Here is a 22,960-nt window from a genome sequence, read left to right as displayed (position 1 = left end):
AGCGTAGTGAGCCGCAGCGCCGGCCACAGCCTCAGTTTTAAACTCAGGGTGTAGGAAGTAGGTTCAGAAGGGTTGTGTCATTTATCCAATGTCACACAGCCATTTGAAAACACATCTGCCCCTTCAACACCTCCCAGTGCACACACACTACTCTCAGGTCACCTGGAAATACAAGCTGCTGGGAACCCCGCGTGAACAGAGGAAAGGCACACGTTCTACACGTGTTGCTACCACAGGGGCACTGGAGCACTTTGACTTCTGAATGCTCTGCCTTCACAGTCCCACTCGTGTTCCAGGGTCCTCCTTGGAGTCTCCCAGAGCAAGAGCCACACCGTAAGCCACAGCTGGGAGCTTGAGCATGCCCTGGAGTTAGCCAGCCCAGCAGGGTAGAGGCCCAGGCACTTGGGTTTCTGGGCAGGTGCCAGGTGCCTCTGCTCCTGCTGGTGCAGGGGCACGCTGGGAGTGTGTGCAGGAGGGAGAGGCCCCTCCAAGGGGCGCACGAGCTTCCGCTGTGCCCCACTACTTCCCTTCTCCTAGTTGCTTCTGATTTGCTGTGTGCAGGGAAAGAGGTTGGCCCTCAGGAACTGCAAGGGGTGGGTTCTAAGACGCCCACGGATACCAAAGTCCACAGATACTCAAGTTCCTATATAAAATGATGTCATTTTCACATATAGGGCTTCTTCAAAAAGTTCATGGAAAATGAAATTAAAAGATTAGTTTAACAGGGGCCAAAATATTGAAATCCATATTTTTTTTCACAGTACACATTTTCCATGAACTTTTTTGAAGATCCCTCATATGCATGGATTTCAAAATGTTTTCCTCCAAAATAAACTTATTTTAAGTCCATTTGTCTGCCAACTTTTTGAAGTACCCTCATAATACCCACACACATCCTGCTTATACTTTAAATCATCTCTAGATTTCTTAGAACTCTAATACCATGTGAGGGCTATGGAAACAGTTGTATTGTTTAGAGAATAAGAACAAGAACAAGAAGTCTGCATATTCACCACCACTACAATTTCCTCCCCTCCAAATATTCTGGATATGCAGTTGGTTGAACCCATCAATTTGGAAGCCACAAAGGGCCAACTGTACACCAAACTGTGTTTAGACTAAATGTCCATGCCAACTGTATACCTAAATCCTGTTTAGATGGGGTGTCCACAGCACTGGGTGGTGGCCTGTTTGGCAGTAACTATTTGGTGGTCTTTTTCTTTATTTTTTAAACTTGTTTATCCTACAGAGAAGGTGGAAGTGCCAAACTCTGTCCTTATGGTAGTGATGGTCAGAACCAATGAGCTGGTTCTATTGGAGTGACTGTCACCGTTACCAGACTGATCAATAAGGCGAACCTGATTCTCCAGTAGGAGGTAACTCCCGCTCTCCATGTAAGGGAAGAGGACCTTGGGGAATGGCAGGAAAGCCACGTGAGACCTGTCACTCCCCACTAGAGACGGAGCCAGTAAGACCTCAGTGCCCATAGGATGAGGGCATTTATGCAGTCGCCCTAAGTCGCTGTAGCGAAACAACATGGCACCAGAGGAACGTGACTGCCAGTCTGGGAATTAAGAATCTTCTGTTGTAAATCTGCTTTTCTATCAAACTTTGCTGTGGACAAGAGCAAGTCTCTTTATCACTCAGCCTCCTTATCTGGAAGCCGGGAATTAAAGGACTAAGATGGATTACTCCAAGGGGCTCTAAAAGCATCCATCGCAATTATATCTGCTGCGATTATCTGCTCAGCCAGTTCTGGTTGGACGACTCTAAGCAAGGCTTTATTTAAACAACTGCATGTGACATTACGACTTTCCAAGATTTCCTTCTGTCTTTTTTTCAGGCAGATACCTGGCCCTTGGGAGCCAGTCCCGAATCCAAACATCCAGCAGGTCTGTCTTCTAATCTGATTGCACCTGGCTGGCCCCACCTTTCTGTGTGCTGGTGGTTGGCACCTTGGCACAAAGCATCCTAAGAATTCATGCTCTGCCTCCTGCTGTTTTCACCAGCACACTTTTGAACAGTTGGGTATTAACACCCCTAGACGGCAGACCCCACCTCTCTTCTTGCAAGACTGCACCAAGTCTTTCTTGCTTTTCTCTCTCTCCATTTCCAAGGCTGAGCCCAGGGCACGTGGGATGCTAAGGTCACCCTGGAGGTGGATAAGCCACATCAAGCCCACAGAGACAACCCTGTAAGAGTGCCAGCCCTTCTTGGGTCATGCAAGCATTTTCTACTTACTCAGAACAACCTAGAGATGCCAACAGGGACAGCCATGCCTTTGAGAAGAGCTGTGTTCTCATGCACGTGGCAACAGGCAAGTGCATGTCCACTGAGTCCCCCCATGCACAGTGGACTGTACTAGCCCCGTCCATATAAGGGGGACCTGATTCTCAAGTACAACTCGCACGTCTGGGAGGTTAGGCGGGCATTCTGCTTAGCCTGCTTTCCAAGGTGGACAGCTGTGAAACCACAAGGCAGACGTGGGAACTTTCTCTGCTGCTCCAGCTACATGGCCGCCTCACCTCTCCCTGGCTCCTGTAGCACTGCCTCGGGGCTGTGCATTTATTGTTTCCTCTGCCCAGAACATTCTTCCCCGAGTCCTGTGGACCTGTCTCTCCCATCCTGAAGCATTTGCTCAGATGTCTTCTCCCTGAAGAATTCCTGAACACCTGAAGCCGCAAACTCTCCTGCGTCCGGCTAAGCCCTAGCCCTTTGGCTGTGGTTTTCTCTGGATCACTCCCTCATACCCTGGCCCACTATACTGGAAGGCTCCACAACACAGCCGCTGTCTCTGACCCTCGTGCCCTGTAAGAACCCCAGCACGTGCGAGACTCACTAAATGCCGACGAACGACCAACTGACTGCTCAGATCCCTCACAACGCTGCCACCCAGCCTACCTCCGTGAGATGTCAGCGACGTAGCACTCATTCGGGAATGCTGGGATTAATGTTTTCAACTAGAAAAACTGTCTGGTGGTGAAAGATGTCATAAATGAGCACACGGAGCATCACAGAGAGTTGTCTCATTAGATGTTCGATCAGTCGGCAAAACTCAGCTCCTCTTTCCTTTCCCCACACTAAAAACTACGAAAGAATCTATAAAGATCCTTGTGCTGAGCTAAGCACAGCACCCCAATGCAAGCAGAGAGCAGCAGTGGCTTCTCTTTCCTTGTAAGGAGAACCTTCACACACATACACACACACACACAAACTATACATATACACATCACATACACCACATAGGTACCACATACACACACATGCTGTATACATATATTCACAGCACACATATGCCACATGCCACGTACACACATGGCACACATGTACCACACACGCCATATACATATACACTTAGCACACATGGACCATACACACACACACCAAATACATATATTCATAGTGCATATTCACCACACACATATCATATACATATACATAGAGCACACACACCAAATACATATGCACATGGCACACACACTGTATACATACACACATTACACATGCCTACACATTACACTATATATATGTATATGTACACATCATAGACATACTATACACATTATATAGCTAAACACACCACAAACACCATACATCATACATACTCTATACACACATATACTCTATACTTAGACACATCACACACACACACACACCATACATATCATATACATTCAAACACCACACAACACATACATTGCTCACATACCAGGTACACACATCATATACATATGCACACTGCACACGCAGTATACATATCATATGCACAGTCACATCATATACATACACACAGCCACATATCACACATATGCATGCCACACATGTATACCAAATGCATATACAATATACCACACAGTACACACAAACACGCATGCACATATACACAAAGAGGAAAAACATAGCACACACATACACTGTACACACTTACACAAATCACACACATGCACACAGAGACACACATACATATACTCCCACACACAGAAACACACACACACACACAGGAAGCATCACAGGGTCCCCCTCAGGACACAGGCAGTGACTGGATTTGTTCACTGGCAGAGCTCCTGCCCCAGAGTGGAGGCAGGTGGCAGGTGGGGGTGGGGCAGAGAGGTGAACATCAACTCCTGAACTGCACCTGCGGCCTCTGAACAGCTTTGACATACACGTCTGGAGCAAGCCAAGCCCCACGGTGGACAGGCCAGGCTAGAGGGCGGGGTCGGGGGGGCAGAAACCTCCCCAGAGGCCGGGTACCTCCACCTGTGCCAGCAGGCAGCAGGTGTACACAGCAGAGACACTGAGCGAGTTTGGACAGGACCCGGGTAAACTGAGGGCCCTTGCGAGGCTGGGCAACGCCCAGGCCAGTGCTGACTGAATGCGGGTGTGAGTGAACGAAGGCCCCCTCTCCCAGGCTATACTCATCCTGCAGCGCTGGCCCAGCAGCGTGCCCCGCACCCGCACTCCCCTGCACTTCTGAAAGGGCCGAGGAGACTCCCTCCCATTTCTAAACTCGGTGCCTGCTGGGTCCCAGGGCCTCCCAGCCTCCGAGGCTCAGCCCCGCCTGCTGTCATCAGGGCCAACTGAAGACAGGGTTGTCACAAAACCCTGGGACTGACGCTGGAGCCGAGCAGGCAGCTCAGCCGCGAGCTCAGCATTTTCTCGTAAGAAAGCCCGCAGGAACCAGGCACGGGTTTTTCACTGACTCTGAGCCCCACCTTTCCCTGCGGAGAACAAGCCATCAGGGTGTTCTGGGGATGACAACCTCACCCAGGCACCAGGCTGACTTCTACCCCCTGTCATGAGCAGGAGCCGGGAGCAGCCTCTAGCCAGCAAGTGGCTACTTGCCTGGACTCCCAGAGTCCCTGCATGGTGACGGAAAGGCTGCTGCCACCTTCTGCCGGGTGACACCGGGAGGGAACGTCCTCTGTGTTCCAAGTCACCAGTGCCCCCCATCTAGCCTGATGACCACATCTGAGGCTCAGGTCTTGGGCAGAGCTAGCCCCGGGTGGGACAGGCCAGGCCACTTCAGCTACAGAAGGAAGGAAGAGAAGGCGTTGCTGCCTCCCTAGCCAAAGCCACCACCTTCTCCCATCCACGTCCTCCCCAGCCCTCCCCTTGGGCCGCGTGGGCTCAGCCTCCCCGCTCCTTCCTCGCTCTGTTACATGGGCCACAGGACAGCTGCCTTTTCAACAAACAGCGCGCTCTCTTTCAACTCGGCCCTGTTCTGTGGGAGTACCACGGGGTGTCAGAGCAAAGTGGAGCAGGCCCAGAGAACTCCGCCTTCTCCCGGCCCCACTCCCTTCTCCCACCCCAACCTCTTTAAAAAAAAAAAAAAAGAAATTTTTTAAGCCACTTCTGCTTCCTTCATTTTCTTTGCAGCTGCAGCCGAGAGATATAGTAACGCTACTGTACGGGACTTTGAAAGCAGGGCTTTGGAGAGGTTTCCAAATGCCATACAAGCCGGTTATTCTCTGCCTTGTTTTCTTTGGCTGCAAGTTGGTAGCCCCGAGTGAGTCAAACAGTATTAACTTTCAATAGGGAAGCGGTGTGGTCAACCGAAGCTGTTTGCGGCTAGATTGTGAAGATAGGTAGGGCAGGTACTGAAGAACAGCCCATAATACTTGGAGGAGGCAGCCCCCGCTCAGGAAAACGCTGACAATTAACACGACTCACACAGGCTTTTTTTCGTTGGCTGAGGAATTAACACCAAGGTCTCTGACCGGACAGTTTTGGGAAGTGGGCCACACTGGGGTTTGGACAATCGAGCACTTTGTGGGTGTAAGGATGGCTTTTTTTTTTAATGTTGCCTAAGTCATGGGAAATCTGGTTAGGGCTATTTCCCCTACGGAGGCACGCCACTTGGGTGGGGGGAGGGGCCTTTATCCACACTTCCATGCCTCTCCCCGATGTTCCCAGGCACCACGCGGCCTCCCCACTTTGACAGCTGACCGCAGGGCCCTGGCCGCCCGTCTGAAGTGAGAAGATGTGGCTCTGAGAGCGCGCTGTCCCACAGGCACTCCTTTCGGGAGCTGAGAAGGACCTCACAAATCCCTGCCCCTTCTGCAGATGAGGAAACACAGGTGGTTTGAAGCCGCTGTGCCTCCCGCAGCCAGGCGGAGCCAGAGGCCGCGCGTGGGCGCCCAGGCCGGCCTCTGCCTTGCCCAGGGCTCAGAATTCCTTTCGGAGTTCAACAGAGCAGTTTGGGAGCACAGCCCAGCCCTCAAGACTCAAATTCTAGCGCTCTCCAGTTCTTTCCCCCTGCACTTGGTTACCTCTGTATAACGAGACTGGCAGAATCTCTCAAGGATTAGGGGGGTTTCCCCCTGAACTCCCTCCCGACGCGAGCTGCCCCGGGGCCTCGGCGGAGCCCAGCCCCAAGCAGTTGTGGATTTGGACTGGTCCTGAGAAACCAGCACGAAAGCTCCAGGGTGTAGCATTTCGCCGCCCTGAAATCTAATCCAGAAATCTCAGGCTAGCAGCGTATATAAAAAGCCACTGGCGTGGGGGTGGGATGGATAAGGACACGGCTGCTTGCACCCTGATCTGTGTGGGTCGGGTCTGACAGTCTCCTGAACCTTCTGGCTATGTAAGCGTTTCATTACAAATAACTGAAAAGAGCCAGAAAGTTGTAGAAGAAAAAACAGCTTCGTTCTGGAAAATTCTGCTCAAGTCAAACTCGACCCTCAGCTGCTTGACAAAGTGTGTTCCCTACACTCTTAAATGGTCTACAGGTGTAGGCAAGACAATGATCAGATACTCTAGTAGCAAAGCTACAATTTCTGTAAGCGTGGAATAATCGTAATGGTGGCTGATTTACATTGTCTCTCTTTTTTTCTCTACAATTTTCTTTTCGCCATCCTGAAAGACACGAGGAGATGAAAGCTACCTTCAAGAAACAGTAATTCCTTTAAGATCCCTATGATTCCCATATAATAACCATGAAACAATAATAGATATTCCTATTATTATCAACTGCCTAAATAGCTATTATACGTCCATTATCTAGTGGATAGACCGCTGGAGAGAAACACTTTGAAATACATCATTTCAATTCATCGCAAGCAGCCCCATGCAGTATTCCCATCTGCTAGAGGACTCGGCGGAAGCTTCTAGACGCTAGGTGCTCAATGCCTGGCTGAGACACAGCAGCTACATTTTGGGAAAATCTATAGCTGTTTGGGGGACAAAAAGGCAGGGAGGGCAACATGGCTTCCTTGCTCGTGTTTCAGTGGGGGTATCAGGCCGCGGAGGCTGGTTCAGGGTTAACTGGCCACGGAGGCCGGTTCAGCGATTGGGTGTTTGGAGTTACCGACAGGTAGAGTGGAAGGAAAATGAGAAAAAAGCCCTCATTGTACTGCATCTCAAGGGCCCCATTTGCCAGGACTTTTTCCTTTTTAAAATAACTTGGCAATGACAAATACGGGGCCCCCGGTTGGGCGGATTCCACGTAAAGGCTCTGGGATGAGGAAAAGGGACCTGTGTTCGTGACATGTGTTTTGATGAAAGCAGCAAACGCTGACGCAGCCCCGCTGTGCCCTGCCCTGCGCCGCCCTTACGGGCAGTGCAGTCGGCCCTGACGATGCACACATGCTGCATCTGTAGAAAAAAAAACTGTGGCTGCACTGAACCTATAGGGATGTTCTGTCACCCCCTTTACAAACACTGTGTTACTCTACCATTTATTTATTGGTGAGGGAGAGAAAGAGAGAGAGGAGAGAAACAGAGAACTCCCAAATGCTGGTTCACCTCCCAAATGTTCTCAACAGCTGGGGTAGAACCAGGCCAAAACCAGGAGCTAGGGACTCCATCCAGGTCTCCTACGTCAGGACCAAGGACTCAGGACCAGAGCCATCACCTGCCGCCTGCCAGGGTGTGCTGCAGCAAGAAGCCGCAGTCAGGAGTGGAGCTGGGACTTGAACCCAGGCCCTCTGACACGCAATGTGGATATCCCAAGTAGCACTTTAGGCACCAAGCCAAATGCCCACCTCATTTTTCGTAAGGGAGTTGTACATCCTGAGATTCTGCTGTCCTGCGTGGGAGGTGTCTGGGATCCAATGCCCTGCGGGGGGCGAGGGACTCCTGTACTTCATCCCGTCTGTTCATGAATTCCCGACAGAACAGAGCTCACACTTTCCTGGCCTTACACCCCAGGACACTGAGCTTGACGAGATTTGTGTGGTTGGGAAAGGAGAGGCAACGGCCGTTGGCCACCACTGCAGCCTTTGGGCCTATCTCATCTAACCCTCGCCTCTCTGGCAAGGTGGGTATCATGAAACCCATTCTACAGATGGGGAAACATGCAGCAAGTCAGTCGCAGCGACGAGGCCAGGTGTTCAGGCTCCCCACCCCTCTCCCACCCCTCTTCAATCCTCAGTCACTGCTGTACACCAGGGCTCTGGTCCGAGAGCGATGTCAGACAGGGGCGAAGGAAGGAACCCAGTGTGTTTCCCCTTAGCTCTTTGAAATGAATGAACTGGAAATATCATAAAACCACTCAGAGGTAAGTATAAAAACAGCGATACCAGGAACAAATAGAGAAAGGGCCATAAATTTATATAGTACTTAAGAACGCACTTCTTCCAAGTGTTTACTTTTCATCTCCAATGACCAGAAGATGACTTCCAGGCCGCGGTGAACAAAAACAAAAACAAAAATCTAACAAACAAATAAAATATCAGATGTTGAACGTTTCAGGACAGGAAAGTAGACTGAAAGATTTTGAGAACAGTCTGGCTTTTAGTCAATATTTGCTTTAATGGAACCTGAGTATACGTAAATCGTGCACGTACCAAAGTAATGTGTTGCCATTAACTTTCTTATGGGGGTCCAGGGACTTGGCAGATTAATTCCATTGTGTTACTTTTAAAAAGGCAAACAGAAAAGAAGTTTGCTTTGGGTACTTAAAGCAGGTTTTTTTCTCCTTGTCTTGGCTTTCCCCTATGGATATAGACCCAGAATATTTGGCAACTGACTGCATGAGTTTTGTTAGCGATCCTGTACAAGTTCCAAGTGGAAGTCGATGGAAGTCATGCTATGACAAAGCCATTTCCCATGCAGCGCAGTGCCAGGGTCTTTGGATACGTCTGATCAGGCAGTTGTGGCACAGTCATGGATTCCACCTAGTTTATTTCTTCCATATTTCAACATGTAATGCTCTTTCAGCAAAAAAGAAACCTTTAAAAATATTTTTAAAGGAAATCACATGGAAAGAGCAGGAGAACACAGAAAGTGCAAACTAACTCTAGTTAACGTAGACACGGGTCCAGTGTGAGGGCGTCGTTTTTACTGATTCATGCAAAAATTCTGGAATTTTTTTTTTGATGGTAGTGGCAGAGTTCTATGAGACTCAGTGTATCAAATTCTAACTAATGCCTTTCTGAGCTACAAGGCTTCCTGGGAAAACCCTGAGCTTCTGAGAACATTTTTTTAAAATGGAAAGTGGCTAAGGTATGAAAAACTAACTCTAAATCCACTCAGAAGTGGAGAAGCAGACAGAGTGTAATGGGCTGTGATGCTCTGACCCGCCAGCTGTCACCCATCAGCCAGCTGTGGCTACGCCTGGTCATATAGGAGACAAGTACGCAGCCACGGCCCAGCCAGCCCAGGCAAGGCAGCTCTGTTGGGCCTCAGAGCACACAGGCAATGAACGTGGAAGGTCTCCAGCTGCCACGTGGGTTTTGGAAACTCAAAGGGTGGCTGGCCACGTTTCCACGCCTGCAGAGCTTGGCTGTGGCTCAGCAACCTCAGGAGTTCATGTGTTCTTGTAATGCAGCCTATTCCGTGGCTCCCGCATCCATGAGTCAACCGGCATGGGTTGAAAATAATTGTTTTTTTTTAAAATGCATCTGGATAAAATATGTACAGACTTTTTCTTGTAGCTATTCTCTAGCCTATGCAGTATAACAACAGTTTATAACGCATGGCATTGCATCAAAGCATGGAGAGACACTTGCAGTCCACACGAGGATATGCACAGGTTCTATGAAAATGCTACAGCATTGTATAGAGGGACTTGAGCATCCATGATATCTGTATCCATGGAATCAATCCCCCGCTCCCAGACACTGGGGGACAACTACTCTGAAATCCATTATTTCCCCCTGAATATGCTGCTTCATTCGGTTATCACATTAGATGCCTACTCCGTGTGTACAGATGGAATCCACAGATGGTCAGGGAAGGACAGATGAGACTGCTGACCCTACATGACTGCCACATTCCTGGGCCCTTGTCTAGGACAGTGGCAGAGGTTCTTCTGGGACGCTCACACACGCTGAACAGGAACCGCAGGCAGGCACTCAGGCACTGACTCTCCACGTTGCTCAGAGGAGATCCCCCCACACGCTGCCCCTGCCTGGTTTATCACAAAGTGTGACATTTGGGGGCAAGGCCATTGTACCCATTAGGGACTTGGGCACTGTGCCCAGAACGCTTCAAGAGCCTAGAAATGTTGCCAGGAAAGAAATTTTACTGGTTCTAAATACAAAACAAAAGCTGGGAAAAAAATCAAAATTTATAAATGTTTAATTAAATGTCAAAAATAAGCAACCTTATAGCAACTTCATGAATTTTTAAATTTAGGATTCTCAGATCTCCTTTGCATAGTTTTTTTTTCTTTTCCACTTCTAAAAGAAGTATTCCAAGACATAATGCGGACAATAGATGACCTCTTCCCAGCACTTACTCTGAGCCAGGTACAGTTCGAACGCTTCACAAAGACCGTCGCATTTGGCCTCACGGTCCCGTGATGCCAGCAGGCAACAGTCTGTGTTTTACAGAGGCTCCCCACCCCGTATCGGCACCCACAAAGGTGGCAAGTGCTGAAACAGGGACCTCAAGCCCTGGCTGTACTCACATGCTGATGGCAAAGAAATCGGGGCTGCAATAAATTAAACAAGCTAGGCACAGCCAGAGAATTTAAACATGCTAACTATAGAGCTCTTTCAAAAAACTCACAGTAAAAAAGTAATCCCTAATATACAAGCTGGGTGCATGTGGATTTGTCTAATGTAACGCAGGGTGGCCCAGGGAAGGCATTCGGGGCCTTGGGGGAACCCACGGCTGAATTCTGCTGACAATATTTTGTTACCCCTTTTGAGTGGGAATTAATTTAGAGATTATCTCGTTCCATTGCCTGGTTCTGCAGAAGAGGAAAATGAGGACTAAGGTACTTAAGATAATAGCCTGAGTTCACACCCACAGGTCTGGTGGCGCCAGTGTGAGAACCCAGGTCCCTGAGTTCAGGATCCAGAAATCTCTGTACACGTTTGAAGCTTAAGAGGCGGAAGCCTAAACGCAGACAGGATTTTTTCCCTTTAGCACATCATATAATAAATTCTAACGAGGACTGTAACATGTAATTGAGATCTCAACTGCACTGTTGCGGCACTCAAAACAGTGATAGGATTTTGCTATGGTCCAGATGGAAGGGGAAATCGAAAGCGATGGTTGAAGTTCCACTCCGCGTCTCTCCTCTCCTTTCTGCCCCAGCACGAGACCGAGAAGTTGCCTAGATAATTTCTTTTGTGTTCTCACTGGCACCTGGCAGCAACTCCTTTCTATTCTACAACAATACAAATGTCACTTAAAAAAAAAGTGTCCAAGACTTCACAGGCCCCAACTCACTCTGAGATACATCAGACGACCTCTTGCTTCGGAAGCATAATCCCTTCAGGGTCACTGCCCCTTTAGCCAGCGATCTGTCCTGACCTCAGCCTGAAGTCCAGTGTCAGGGGAATCCTCACGCACCTCGGTCCCCTTCTTGGTCTACTCTGACACTGCTACACACGATAAACAGGACGAGATTCTAATATCCACTGGGAGCGTTTAGTCTTAACTGGTTTTTTTTTTTTTTTTTTTTTTTTTTTTTTTTTTTTTTTTTTTTTTTTTTTGACAGGCAGAGTGGACAGTGAGAGAGAGAGAGAGAAAGGTCTTCCTTTGCCGTTGGTTCACCCTCCAATGGCCGCCGCGGCCGGCACGCTGCGGCCGGCGCACCGCGCTGATCCGATGGCAGGAGCCAGGTGCTTCTCCTGGTCTCCCATGGGGTGCAGGGCCCAAGCACTTGGGCCATCCTCCACTGCACTCCCTGGCCACAGCAGAGAGCTGGCCTGGAAGAGGGGCAACCAGGACAGAATCCGGCGTCCCGACCGGGACTAGAACCCGGTGTGCCGGCGCCGTAAGGTGGAGGATTAGCCTAGTGAGCTGCGGCGCCGGCCTAGGCTTAAATGTTAGTAACGCTTTAAAATGGGCTTTGACCAAGTTTTCAGATAGCTGGGGAGCTCATCACAGCAAGAGTTAAAGTACCTGGGAATATTTCCCTAGAGTTTCCATCATAGCCTAACATGGACCGTCTTTCTCCTACTTTGCGTTTGGGAGGGAGGGAAAGAAGGAGGGAGGGAGGGCGGAAGGGAGGGAGGGATGATTTCCTTGTTCCTGGTGAACTGAGATTTCACCTAGAAGGAACTAAAGTTCAAAATCCGAGATTTGAGGGATCCCAGGGTGATGGGATTGAGTAGATCCCCACTCAGGATCTGGAAAGTATGCCCGAAGCAGCTCCCAGTGAACAACGTGACTGGACTGTTGATTACAGTCCTGGGGCCTCCGATCCGGCAACCCTTCCAGAGTTACAGTAGTCAGCGGAGAGCCAAGAGTGACAGAATTCTCCCAGTACACCACGCAAGTGGGCCCCTAGGACACCCTTTGCTGCAGGGCCATCTGGACTCAGATGGCTGCCCTGGTGGTCACTTTTGTCACCTTACTCATCTTTCCTACAGGCCAACACCAGAGGGAGGGAGAGGTTCATGCTGTGCACCGCCCATGGTTGAGGTCCCCACCGAAGCCAGGCTCCCAAGCAGACCCTGGTGACAGGTGCAGAACCAACTGTCTGCACGTGTGATCCGCATGGCCATGGCTGTGTGCTAGGATTCTCCAGGCGGGTATTTCTCTGCAGCCCGGCCCAGGGGAACATGCTGATTTGCTTCTGTCAGTGACAAACATGATGGCCACCAAAACTACACCGCACTGCTCTTTGAAGAAAATTGTACGTGAAGCAGCCCTTTATTGATAAACTCTCCTAATAAAAAATAGAAGAATTAAAATACAATGAAGCTCAAATAGCAGTCAGCGCAGATCTTAAGCACAGACGCTGGTGCCTGTGGATTCCAGTGTCTGGACTGCTTCGTTTAAATTCTGGCTTCCTAGTTGTATGGCCTAGGGCCAGTTGCTCAATTTCTTTTTGCTTCAATTTCCTTACCTGTTCTTTCAAAGATTATATAAATTAATATGCATGAAGCACTTTTGACAGCATCGGGCAACTGATTAATAGCACCCAATGCTAGCTATTATTATTATCAGGCGCTTGGACCATTAGGAGAAAATGATACTTTTGAAAACAACTAATATTAATCAAAAGATCAATCTATAGACATGATGTTCATCCCACACCTTTTTGATGATCTTAATTTCAAGTATTTTTAAGCTCATTATCACCCTAAGTTTACAGGTGCCTCACAGGCATTTCTTGGCATAGATAAAGATACTGCTTCGTATGCAGTCACCCCTCCATATCTTTGGGTTCTGCACCCACAAACTCAAACAACCATGGATGGAAAACACCCAGGAAAAACCACACCTGTTCTGAACATGCACAGGCTTTTTTCTTCGTCATTATTCCTTAAACAACACAGTCCAACAGCTATTTATATAGCAGTGACCTTGTACTAGGTATTACAAGGGATCTAGAGATGATTTAATGTCTACATCTGGGTATGCATAGGCCATAAGCAGAAAGTACCCAGTATGTAGGAGAGATGTGAGCAATCATGGATTTTGGTATCCAAGGGAAAAAAAAAATCTTAAAACCAATGCCTCACACACACCAAGGGATAACTGTGCATGTAGTAGACTTGCTATTTATATTCAAAGTCATGGAAGAAAATTACATTCATGTGACATAATCTCAAGAAAGTACTTAAAAAGCAACTGAGTAATAAAGAGGCCCTTCAGTGGGCCTATTTTAACTTTACCTCGTATTAGTCAGCAAGAAGGCGAGTGGCCCAGAAAGCACCCAGGTATTCAAGGAATGACTCCGTCTGTCTGTCTGTTATCATGAACCTCAGGAGCTCAAGGAGGTCACAGTTGCCTGGAGGATTCTTTTAACTCAAGGGCAGAAATCACCCCGGAAGTGGTCAATTTTCAACTTGGTTTCTCAGTGTCCCCCACATAACAGGGCCCTGACTGGACAGGAGATGGCTGTCCAGTGCACATGGGTGGGTGACAAGACCAGACTGTCTACTGTCCTCAATCTCCTGTCAGCAAAGTACTGTCCCCTGGGGCACTGAACCAATTCTATACATTCAAACTATTTAGTGCATTCTCTGCGGAGGGTGTGCTTGGGTCTCTTAGTGTTACCAGGTAGTCTCCCAAATTACTGATAGCTGGGGTTTTTCATTAGAGCTTCAGGAATACCAAACATAGAACAACTCTGAAATGTCATTTTCCTAAAGAATCCTTTCGCTGTTATCTTTTATGCTTTAACTACCTTTTACTATGTTAACAAGCTAGTAGGCATCCTACCTACCAACTGAAAAGAGATCCCTCATTGCTGCCTGCCTGAACTGATTCCAGGCAGAGAACAGTGCTCTTTCTCCACAATAAATTTAATTTTACAGCAATTAATAATTTCTATACTGGCTTGAGATATCAAAAAAAAAATCCCGTGGTATGTGAAAAAGGCAATTTTTGACAGGACAGAGACTATAAAAGAGCAAATATCCATCTGAAATAAAAACTACTTTTAATTCTCTTGGCAATACACTTTTTGCTCCAGCTGCACCGCTGGGAAGAGGGGAGGTGGGCAGAGAAATGTCAAGTTATCCCATCAGAATGATCAACAGACTGGCTGGGGCAGTTTTGTCTTCATAGTCACTTACTTAGCTATCTGAAGGACAAGTCAAATGAGTGAAGTTTTATCTCTGGCCTTTTGCATACATATTTCAAGTTGAAGGCTACCATTTATCCTTTTTAGACAATCCTCTAGGAGCCATATAAGCCAACACCCCACTTCAAATGTGAGTATACTGAGGTCCTAATCAGAGAGTATAATTGAGGATCTACAGGACAATATGATATGGATGTAGACATTAACAGACAAATGGATGGATGGACAGATGGATACATAAGAGTCCAGTATGAGATATAGGAACTCATCATCTCATTTCTGGCTTCACCAACAGCTATTTCTTTAAAACCCAGGCAAAATTTTCCATTTCTCTCAGACTGTTCTCCCTTATCTTAGAGGCAGATGTCCTAAAGCTTTCTCAGGTCCCTACTAGCTTTCATAGTCTTTGATGTCATGAAACTATTTGACTTGGTGATGCCAAGACCATTTTGCCAGAATCACCCAGAATCCAAAGAACCCTAATCATGGAAGAGACTCGGAAGCTTATAGGTTTTTGACCCTGTCTGGGTGTCTTGGTTTTCTTGCAGGGTACTATAGCACGACATGGGCCAGCAGCTATGAGCAAAGACAAGCCAGAAGCAAGACTCAAGACGTTCAAAGGAGAAGAAGAGAGAAGCACATTAAAACGAGTGGCAGGACGGATGTTTAGCTTAGTGGCTAAGGTTGAGATGCTACATTCCCACATCAGAGTGACTCGGTTCTAGTCCCAGTAATGCTCCCACTCCAGCTTCCTGCTAATGTGGATCCTGGGAGGCAGCAGGTGTTGGTTCAAGTAATTGGATCCTATGCCACCCACATGGGAGACTTGGATGGAGTTCATGGCTCCCAGCTTCAGCCTGACACAGTCCAGGCCAAAGCATGCAGGCATCTGGGAGTTCTCTCTGTCAGTCTGTCCATCTCTTTCTCTGTCTCCCAGATAATCAAACAAAATAAAATAAAAACACAAAGTGAGCAGTGCTGGCCCACCCTTGCCTGGAAGGAGGAATAGAAAAGTCAGCATTGCCCGTCACCCAGGAGTCTGCATGCGTTTGACTTGTTTCTAGAAGTCTCTTGTGAAACACAAGACTCACAGCTGGGGCTTTAACGCCTCTTTATATCACACTTACACTTATTTCCACCCAGTTAATTCTTCCCTAGACTCCAGATGCCTCTTGGCAGGGAGGACTTTGTGAAAATAGGTGCCTCTTTGGAGCAACTCTCTTCTGTCTGTTCAAGGGGCCCTTCCCCGAAACGGCTGTTTTCTTAAGTCATAAAACAGCAGGGGCAGAGTAAACTGTATATAACAGGCAGGCCATTGCCATCACATCCACGGTCCATGCATTTCCCCTGCTGACTGCCAGTTCTTACACGTCAGAATAGCCACCACTTGTTTTCTGAGGCCCGGCCAGCCCCGTTAGCTCTCTGACTGTCACAGGAGATGCTGGCCAGGAGGCAAAAACCAGCCGTTTCCATGCCTGAGAGAGAGCGGACAGAGCATGGCCATCCAGGGGCCAGAGGCTTTATGCTTCCTCCATGGCGGGTCAGCATTTGTACCGCCCGAGAGACGGCTGTGCTCTTTTCAAAGGCAGGGATTCTACCGCCTCGTGGTGAGCCTTTCTCGCAGTTTAACAACCCTCAGCGTCAACTTTCTTGCACCTCACCACTGCCTCCCTGCAACCCTGAGCCGTGCTGTCCTTGAAGCCTGCTTCCTCCGTGGTCCTCGGAGGACAGCAAAGGCCCCCTGGTGCTCGGGTTATGCTTTATGCCAGGCCACTGTCACTCTTTAGTCTTCGACCCTTCCTGCTGTGGCGCCCCAGACACTTCCTGGGTTCTGTGGTCCCTGCGTGGTCCTGTGCTCACGGCCTGCTGCTCACACAGCAAGAACCAGCAGATGTTCCCAGGCGCAGAGTGTCCCAACTTTGAGCACAGAAAGAAACACTCAGTGGGCTTAGAAAGAAAAAGCTGGGGGCCGGCACTGTGGCACAGCAGGTAGTCTGCTGCTTGCGCTGCCGGCATCCCCTATCGGCACCGGTTCAAGTTCTGGCTGCTCCTTTTTCTATCTAGCTGCCCTCCAATGTACCTCGGAAAGTAGTGGATGGTGGCCCAAATATCTGGCTCTGGCCCCCCATGTGGGAGACCCACCCAGATGAAGCTCCAGGCTCCTGGCTTTGGCCTAGCCCAGCCCTGGATGTTGAGGTCATTTGGGGAGTGAATCAGCAGATGGAAGATCTACCTGTCTCTCTCTCTCTCTCTCTCTCTCTCTCTCTCTCTCTCTGTTTGTGTGTGTGTGTGTGTAACTGTGGCTTTCAAATAAATAGATGCATCTTTAAAAAAAGAAAGGAAGGAAGGAAGGAAGCAAGCTAGCTAGCTAAGTGGGTCTCCTGGGGAAGCACGAAGCCAAAGTGGAGGGAGTTGCTAAGTACAGCAAATGTTGACAAGGGGACCCTAGGAGGGGAAGTCAGAAAGTTCATGAAAAATTCCGAAATTTCAGTGCCCCAAATTTTGAAACCCATGCCTAGTTTTTATTTTTGTAGAATGTGTTTTCCATGAACTTTCTGAAGCTCCTCCCGCCATGGAAAACAGCGTCCAGCAGGGCTCTGCCTCTGCTGGTCTTTTATCCACCCAGGGGCATCAGGAAAGCAGAAACAGCAAGGAGAATGGTTCAGGAGGCGACCGAGATGGTACAAGGTTGTGGCCAGGGTGGCAGGAAGGGATGACAAGGTGGCCATGGAGGGCTGCACCCCCGGGGCCACCTTACACTTCCCCATCTGAGAAAGTCGTCTGGGGACGCTGGAGCAGCAGCCAGAGACAGGGTTGGGCGGTATGGTCTACTGGGATCCTTAACATCCCCTGAGCTCCTCTGCACCAGGGTCCGGCACTGTGGCACTGCCTCTCCCCAAAAGCTCTCCTTTATACCCTCATCTTGCAGCGGGCGGATGCTGAGGTTCAGAGCGGCGCTGCGGCTTGCGGAAGAAGTCTTAGGAACTCTACTCGTTAGCCCCCAGAGCCCAGATCCTCAACTGCTCCATCGGAAGCCCTTGCCTCGCCCATCTCAGCTTCCGGGGAGCAGCAGGAGAAACACTGCACGCGTCCAGCAGCGAGAACAGCAGTTTTCCACGGAGGCCTGCAGGTGCCAGGCCAGCACTCGCGTCAGCCCCACAGACCTGGGGCTGCAGCCCAGCCTCAGGTCCTGGGGCAGCGTGTGTGTCTGGAAAAGCATGTGGCTCTTGTGTTTATGCAAAGATAGCCATTAAGTCACCGGGAAGACATCTCTCCTGCAGACTAAACAACCCCTCTCCTTTTTTAAAAGCTTTCCTCACAGCAAATTTTTTTTTTTTGGTACCATCTTTCTATATTTACTGCCCCCCCCCCCCCGCCCCGGCACTCTTGTACCCTCCCGTTCTCTATTTTAAACAATCCCATAATAAGATTTTCATCTGTGCCACAGGAAGAAAAAGGGTTATTTCCATAGCTTTGTACCTCTAGCCTAACCAAATTAATACAAGGCTAGCATGGATGGTCCACACTGACCCTCAGGCCTTTTTTTAAAAATTTTTTTGGCTGCCCCTGTGCCCGGCCACTCCTCCATTCATTGTCTGTGTCTGCTCCTGTTGCTTTGAGGAAGTGAGGGTAGACCCGGGGACTGTGAACACGCCAGCCCAGAGGGGGCACCCACTTACTTCGAGGTTCCCGGGGTCCGTCCACTGTGATTTTGATGGCCCTGTGGTAGGTGGCGACTTGCGGCGGGTTTGTGAAGACGGTGATGGTCAGCGTGAAGCTCTTCCCTGTGGGGACACAAAAGCAAACAAGGAATGGGGTGGCAGCCTGAATAATTCCGCCGGGGAACCGGCGCTTCGCGGTGGCTTGCTGGCCCTCAAACTGGAAAGGTGTCAGCGACGCCCTGGGGCCTGGGTCTGCTTCCTGCCTGGAATGCACACCTATGCTGTTTGTCCAGACGGGACACTTCGCAAGTTATATGGCTTTAGTTTAATCATCAATCAACAGCACGGGATCAGGAGAGATGCTAACATATTTTCTTTCAAGTCAAGACTCCTGGGATGCATAGAGTCAGGTGGGCTGCTACCCCCCACCTCCTCCCTCAGCCCCACCGCCCACCCTCCTCCCTCAGCCCCACACCGCCCACCCTCCTCCCTCAGCCTCACCGCCCACCCTCCTCCCTCAAGTTGGAGTTGGAGTGCAAGAAAGCACAGCCATCCGCTTAGCATCTACCTCGGGAGATTAGCAAAGGCAAGTTTCTCAGTCTGAAGACAGGCTAAATTGGAATTATTCTCTCGGCATTGTAAAATAATACCAATAATTGCTGACTGATTTTAAGTTTCAACTGCCAGAAATTACTAGAGACGCTCACAGGACTGGTCAGAACACGATGTATCGTCGATACAGGAATTTAAGGATATAGAACTGACAGACGGAGGTTCAATAATATACTGCACGTTAATAATTTAATATAAGAGTACTTACTGAGTCTCAGTTCCACATCCTTAAATCTAGATTTCATGCAAACCTTTCTTCTATATACTCACGAAAGGGGAGTGTGGCTTTATTGTACATTTTTAATAATTCAAAAAAATTATTCTTGGCCAAGTGGTTAAGAAAATGGACTCTTGGGTTTAGGTTTCAGCAAGCAAGCCTTGGTGTCCTTGCCTGGAAGATGGGTACACGTGACGGTTCCTACCTCACATTTTAGGGAACACTGAATGAGCTAATATGAGTGGAAACAGAACGGTATCTGGGCATGGTACTCAAAAGTGCGTGTGTTCATTATTTCTCTCCTCTGGTGCTCAGGATCCCAACATCTGACTAAGAATGATGTTCAATCCCGCATCAATATAGTAGTTCTTCAATTCACACAGTGTCACTTTTTTTTTTTTTTAATTTGACAGATAGAGTTAGACAGTAAGAGAAAGAGACAGAGAGAAAGGTCTTCCTTCCATTGGTTCACTCCCCAAATGCCGATCTAAAGCCAGGAGCCAGGTGCTTCTTCCTGGTCTCCCACGTGGGTGCAGGGCCCAAGCACTTGGGCCATCTTTGACTGCCCTCCTGGGCCACAGCAGAGAGCTAGACTACGAGAGGAGCAACCGGGACTAGAAGTGGCGCCCATATGGGATGCCAGCACTGCAGGCGGGGGATTAACCAAGTGAGCCACGACGGCGGCCCCTACACAGTGTCATTTCTTACTCACACAGCATGAGATGAAAATAAAAGCTAGGAAAACACATGCGCATCCACGCCTTCAGTGGCCCCCAAAACCCATACGTCGCTCTAAAACTCCGATTACCATTCTTCCTCAACTTAGAACAGAGTACTTCCCACCGTCACTCCTGCTTTAAAGGAGAGAAGGCTAAGGCAGAATGCTCAAGGCAAACATCGTCTTCGGCCACAGCAGCCAGCGACTGCCCTGCAGGGGTTCACATTTTGTCCCTAAGTCTGAGACAGAAAGATCAGACAGCAGTCAGAGGAGGGAGCCTGCTTCTCACAGGCTGCTCTGACGCATCTAATGCACCCAGCAAGGATGCATTGTGGGGGGAAGGGGTTGCATGCTGGGGGCGGGGTCCTGGGGGCCCCCAGCAGGCCCTGTGCCACCATGCATCTTCCCCACGGTCTGCCTGTCTTCCCTGAAACCTTTAGGATTTGCCCTCTGCAGAGGTTCCCAGCTGGCTTCCCACCTGGGACTCTGGCTGAAGTAGCAGTGGAAGAGGCCCAGCAGGTGCAGAAAGAGACGAGTAAGGCACTTAGTAGAGAGAGGCACTGAGCTACTCACTGTCAGGCTTTCCAAGAGCAGCCCAAGGAGCAGAGGCAGCCGCAGCCTGGGGGCAGCCGCATCCACGTGGTCCTCTGCCGGCGGACCAACCACCCCACAAGCTCGCAGGCAGCCTGCTGTCTCCACCTGGAGTCCGGGGGGTTGTCCCCATAACGCCAAGGCTGAGAAAGCCCTCGCCCTGGACGGCACCTCTGCCCCAGCCTGAGTCTTCCTGCCTTCAAGGTGCAGCCAGTGCCGTGCTGACCATGGCGATTTGCTTTCTGGCTGCTCTGGGGTGGAAGATGTGAGTTCCTATAGGAGTGACTACACCTCTCCTTCCAGGTCTGTATCCTGGTCCTGAAAGACGAGGGGCTTTTAGGATGCCTAAAGGGTCACTTTCAGCTCTGACTGTGCACCTCCCTCTGAGAAGGCATCGGTGGGGGGTGGCTCCGTACCCCCTGTGGGTCTGTGGGCATCCCCTGAGCCTCTCCTCTGGTACCCATGGCTTCAGCACTTGATAGCTCACGAAAAACATTTCTGAAGCTGCTGCTATAAATCACCATGTACTAGGTGGCCTGAACAACAGACATGCGTTCTCTCCCAGTCCTGGAGGCCCGAAGATCAGCATCAGCGGGGCCTGGCTCCCTCTGCACGCTCTTGGGGAGGGGCCTTCCTGTCCTCCTGCAGCTTCCAGTGGTCACCAGCAACCCATGATGCTCCACTCCAGTCCCTGCATCCGTCTGCCAGCTCCCCCTCTCCATCCAGGACACCAGTCCTTGGGCTTCGGGCCGTTCGAATCCGGTCTGACCTTGCCTTCACTTGACCCTATCTGCAGAGAGCCTATTTCTCAGTGGGGTCATATTCTGTGATGCTAGGCTTAGATGAATTTGGGGGCAACACTAGACAACCCAGTCCAGATCCCACATGCCGTCGCAGCTCTGGTCACAGCACTGTGAGTGGCAGTTGCCCCTCGGGCATCTGTGCCGCTGGGGCTCTCGGGCTGTTCCTGCGGTTCCCCTCCACAACCAGCCCAGGCACAGCTCTCTGAACGACAACAAAGCACGGCCGTGCTCACAGGACTGGCATTTATAGGTCTGTGTAGAGCGTCCCACAGTTCAAACCCTTTCCCCTATCCGATGGCACTGGGTCCTCACCACAATCTTACAAGATAGATTTTATTGTCTTTGATTAATAGGTGACAAAGCAAAAGCTCAGAGAAGTAGTTCTCCCAAAGTCATACAGCTCGCATATACAGCGGAACTCACATCTCCGTGCCCACTGTTGCTGACACTTTTGTCACCAAGGTCATAACCACCTGCAAACGAGTGGCATCAACACCGGGCGTCCGACAGGGGCACTACGCGTACCACTGCCCCCCAGAGGGGAACTGTCCCTGTGACTTCACGTCCACAAACCATACTCAGGAGCTCACTGCAACACTGAGGGCTACAAGGCAGTTCCTTGCTGAGCTGACTTTGAACTTGGGATGTCCTCTTGTTAACCACAGACTGGCCTCCGTAACCAGAAGTCAGATTCAGCCAACCTGAGTATCTGCGAACTCATGGCTCAAAATTATCTGCCTGCTCCTTTCTGCCTATCATTTTCTGTGCGACCACAACAAGTGCCCAGCCAGCAGGAGCTCCTGTTTGGGGCATTTTCACCCCAGGAACACGGCTCACCAAGGAGGAGCTGTTCTGCTGTCTCCCTCACAATGGGCTCTTGTTTACGGCTTGGTGCACAAGGACATCTGCTTCCTATCTTATCGACGGAGTGGTGGCTTTTTCTCACAGGTGTGTGGACAGTTTTTCACTATGTGAGAGCTTTGCTTTTCTCCTCCTGTCTTCTTCCTGCCAGACCCGGCAGTGGCCTTGGCAAAGGGCTGTAGTTAGCCACTGGGCACGTCTGCCTGATTCCCTCCCGCAGGAGCCGTGGGCTCTGCCCTCTGCCCCGCCCTGCCCATGGCTGCCAAGACACAGCCCTTGCTGGCCAGCACCTGCAGAAAGAAGTGGGCGCTGCAGCCCGGAGCACCCGAGTTATTAGCCAAATTACAATGACCGATGGGCCCTGGTATCTGAAGCACGTGGGTGTGGAGAGTGAAAGACTCTCAAGTGTTTGTCTCTGCAAGCTGTAGCCAGAAGGGTAGGGAGTCAGGGCAGAGCAGGGGAGGACAGAGCTGCTGGATAACAAAGGGGCCGGGCGGCCACAGAGAGAAATAACGTGGGGCCTGCAGCCAGGATGGAGTCCCTGCGCTGCCGGAGGCATGC

General features: G+C 49.8%; 1 protein-coding gene across 3 annotated transcripts in view; it reads right to left on the bottom strand.

The window, feature by feature from the left end:
* RUNX1 (RUNX family transcription factor 1) overlaps nt 1-22,960 on the bottom strand; it is a 253,535-nt gene that overhangs the window by 50,482 nt on the left and 180,093 nt on the right. For all 3 annotated transcript variants that reach the window (XM_089331477.1, XM_051833590.3, XM_051833591.3), the window contains exon 5: nt 18,616-18,720. In XM_089331477.1, coding sequence (XP_089187603.1) covers nt 18,616-18,720 — 105 coding nt within the window. The remainder of the gene's footprint in view (nt 1-18,615; nt 18,721-22,960) is intronic.

Source organism: Oryctolagus cuniculus, chromosome 4 (assembly GCF_051225735.1).
Source record: "Oryctolagus cuniculus isolate XC-2025 breed Fujian yellow rabbit chromosome 4, ASM5122573v1, whole genome shotgun sequence".
In the NCBI taxonomy this organism is placed as follows: domain Eukaryota; kingdom Metazoa; phylum Chordata; class Mammalia; order Lagomorpha; family Leporidae; genus Oryctolagus; species Oryctolagus cuniculus.
This window is presented reverse-complemented; position numbering and strand designations above follow the sequence as displayed.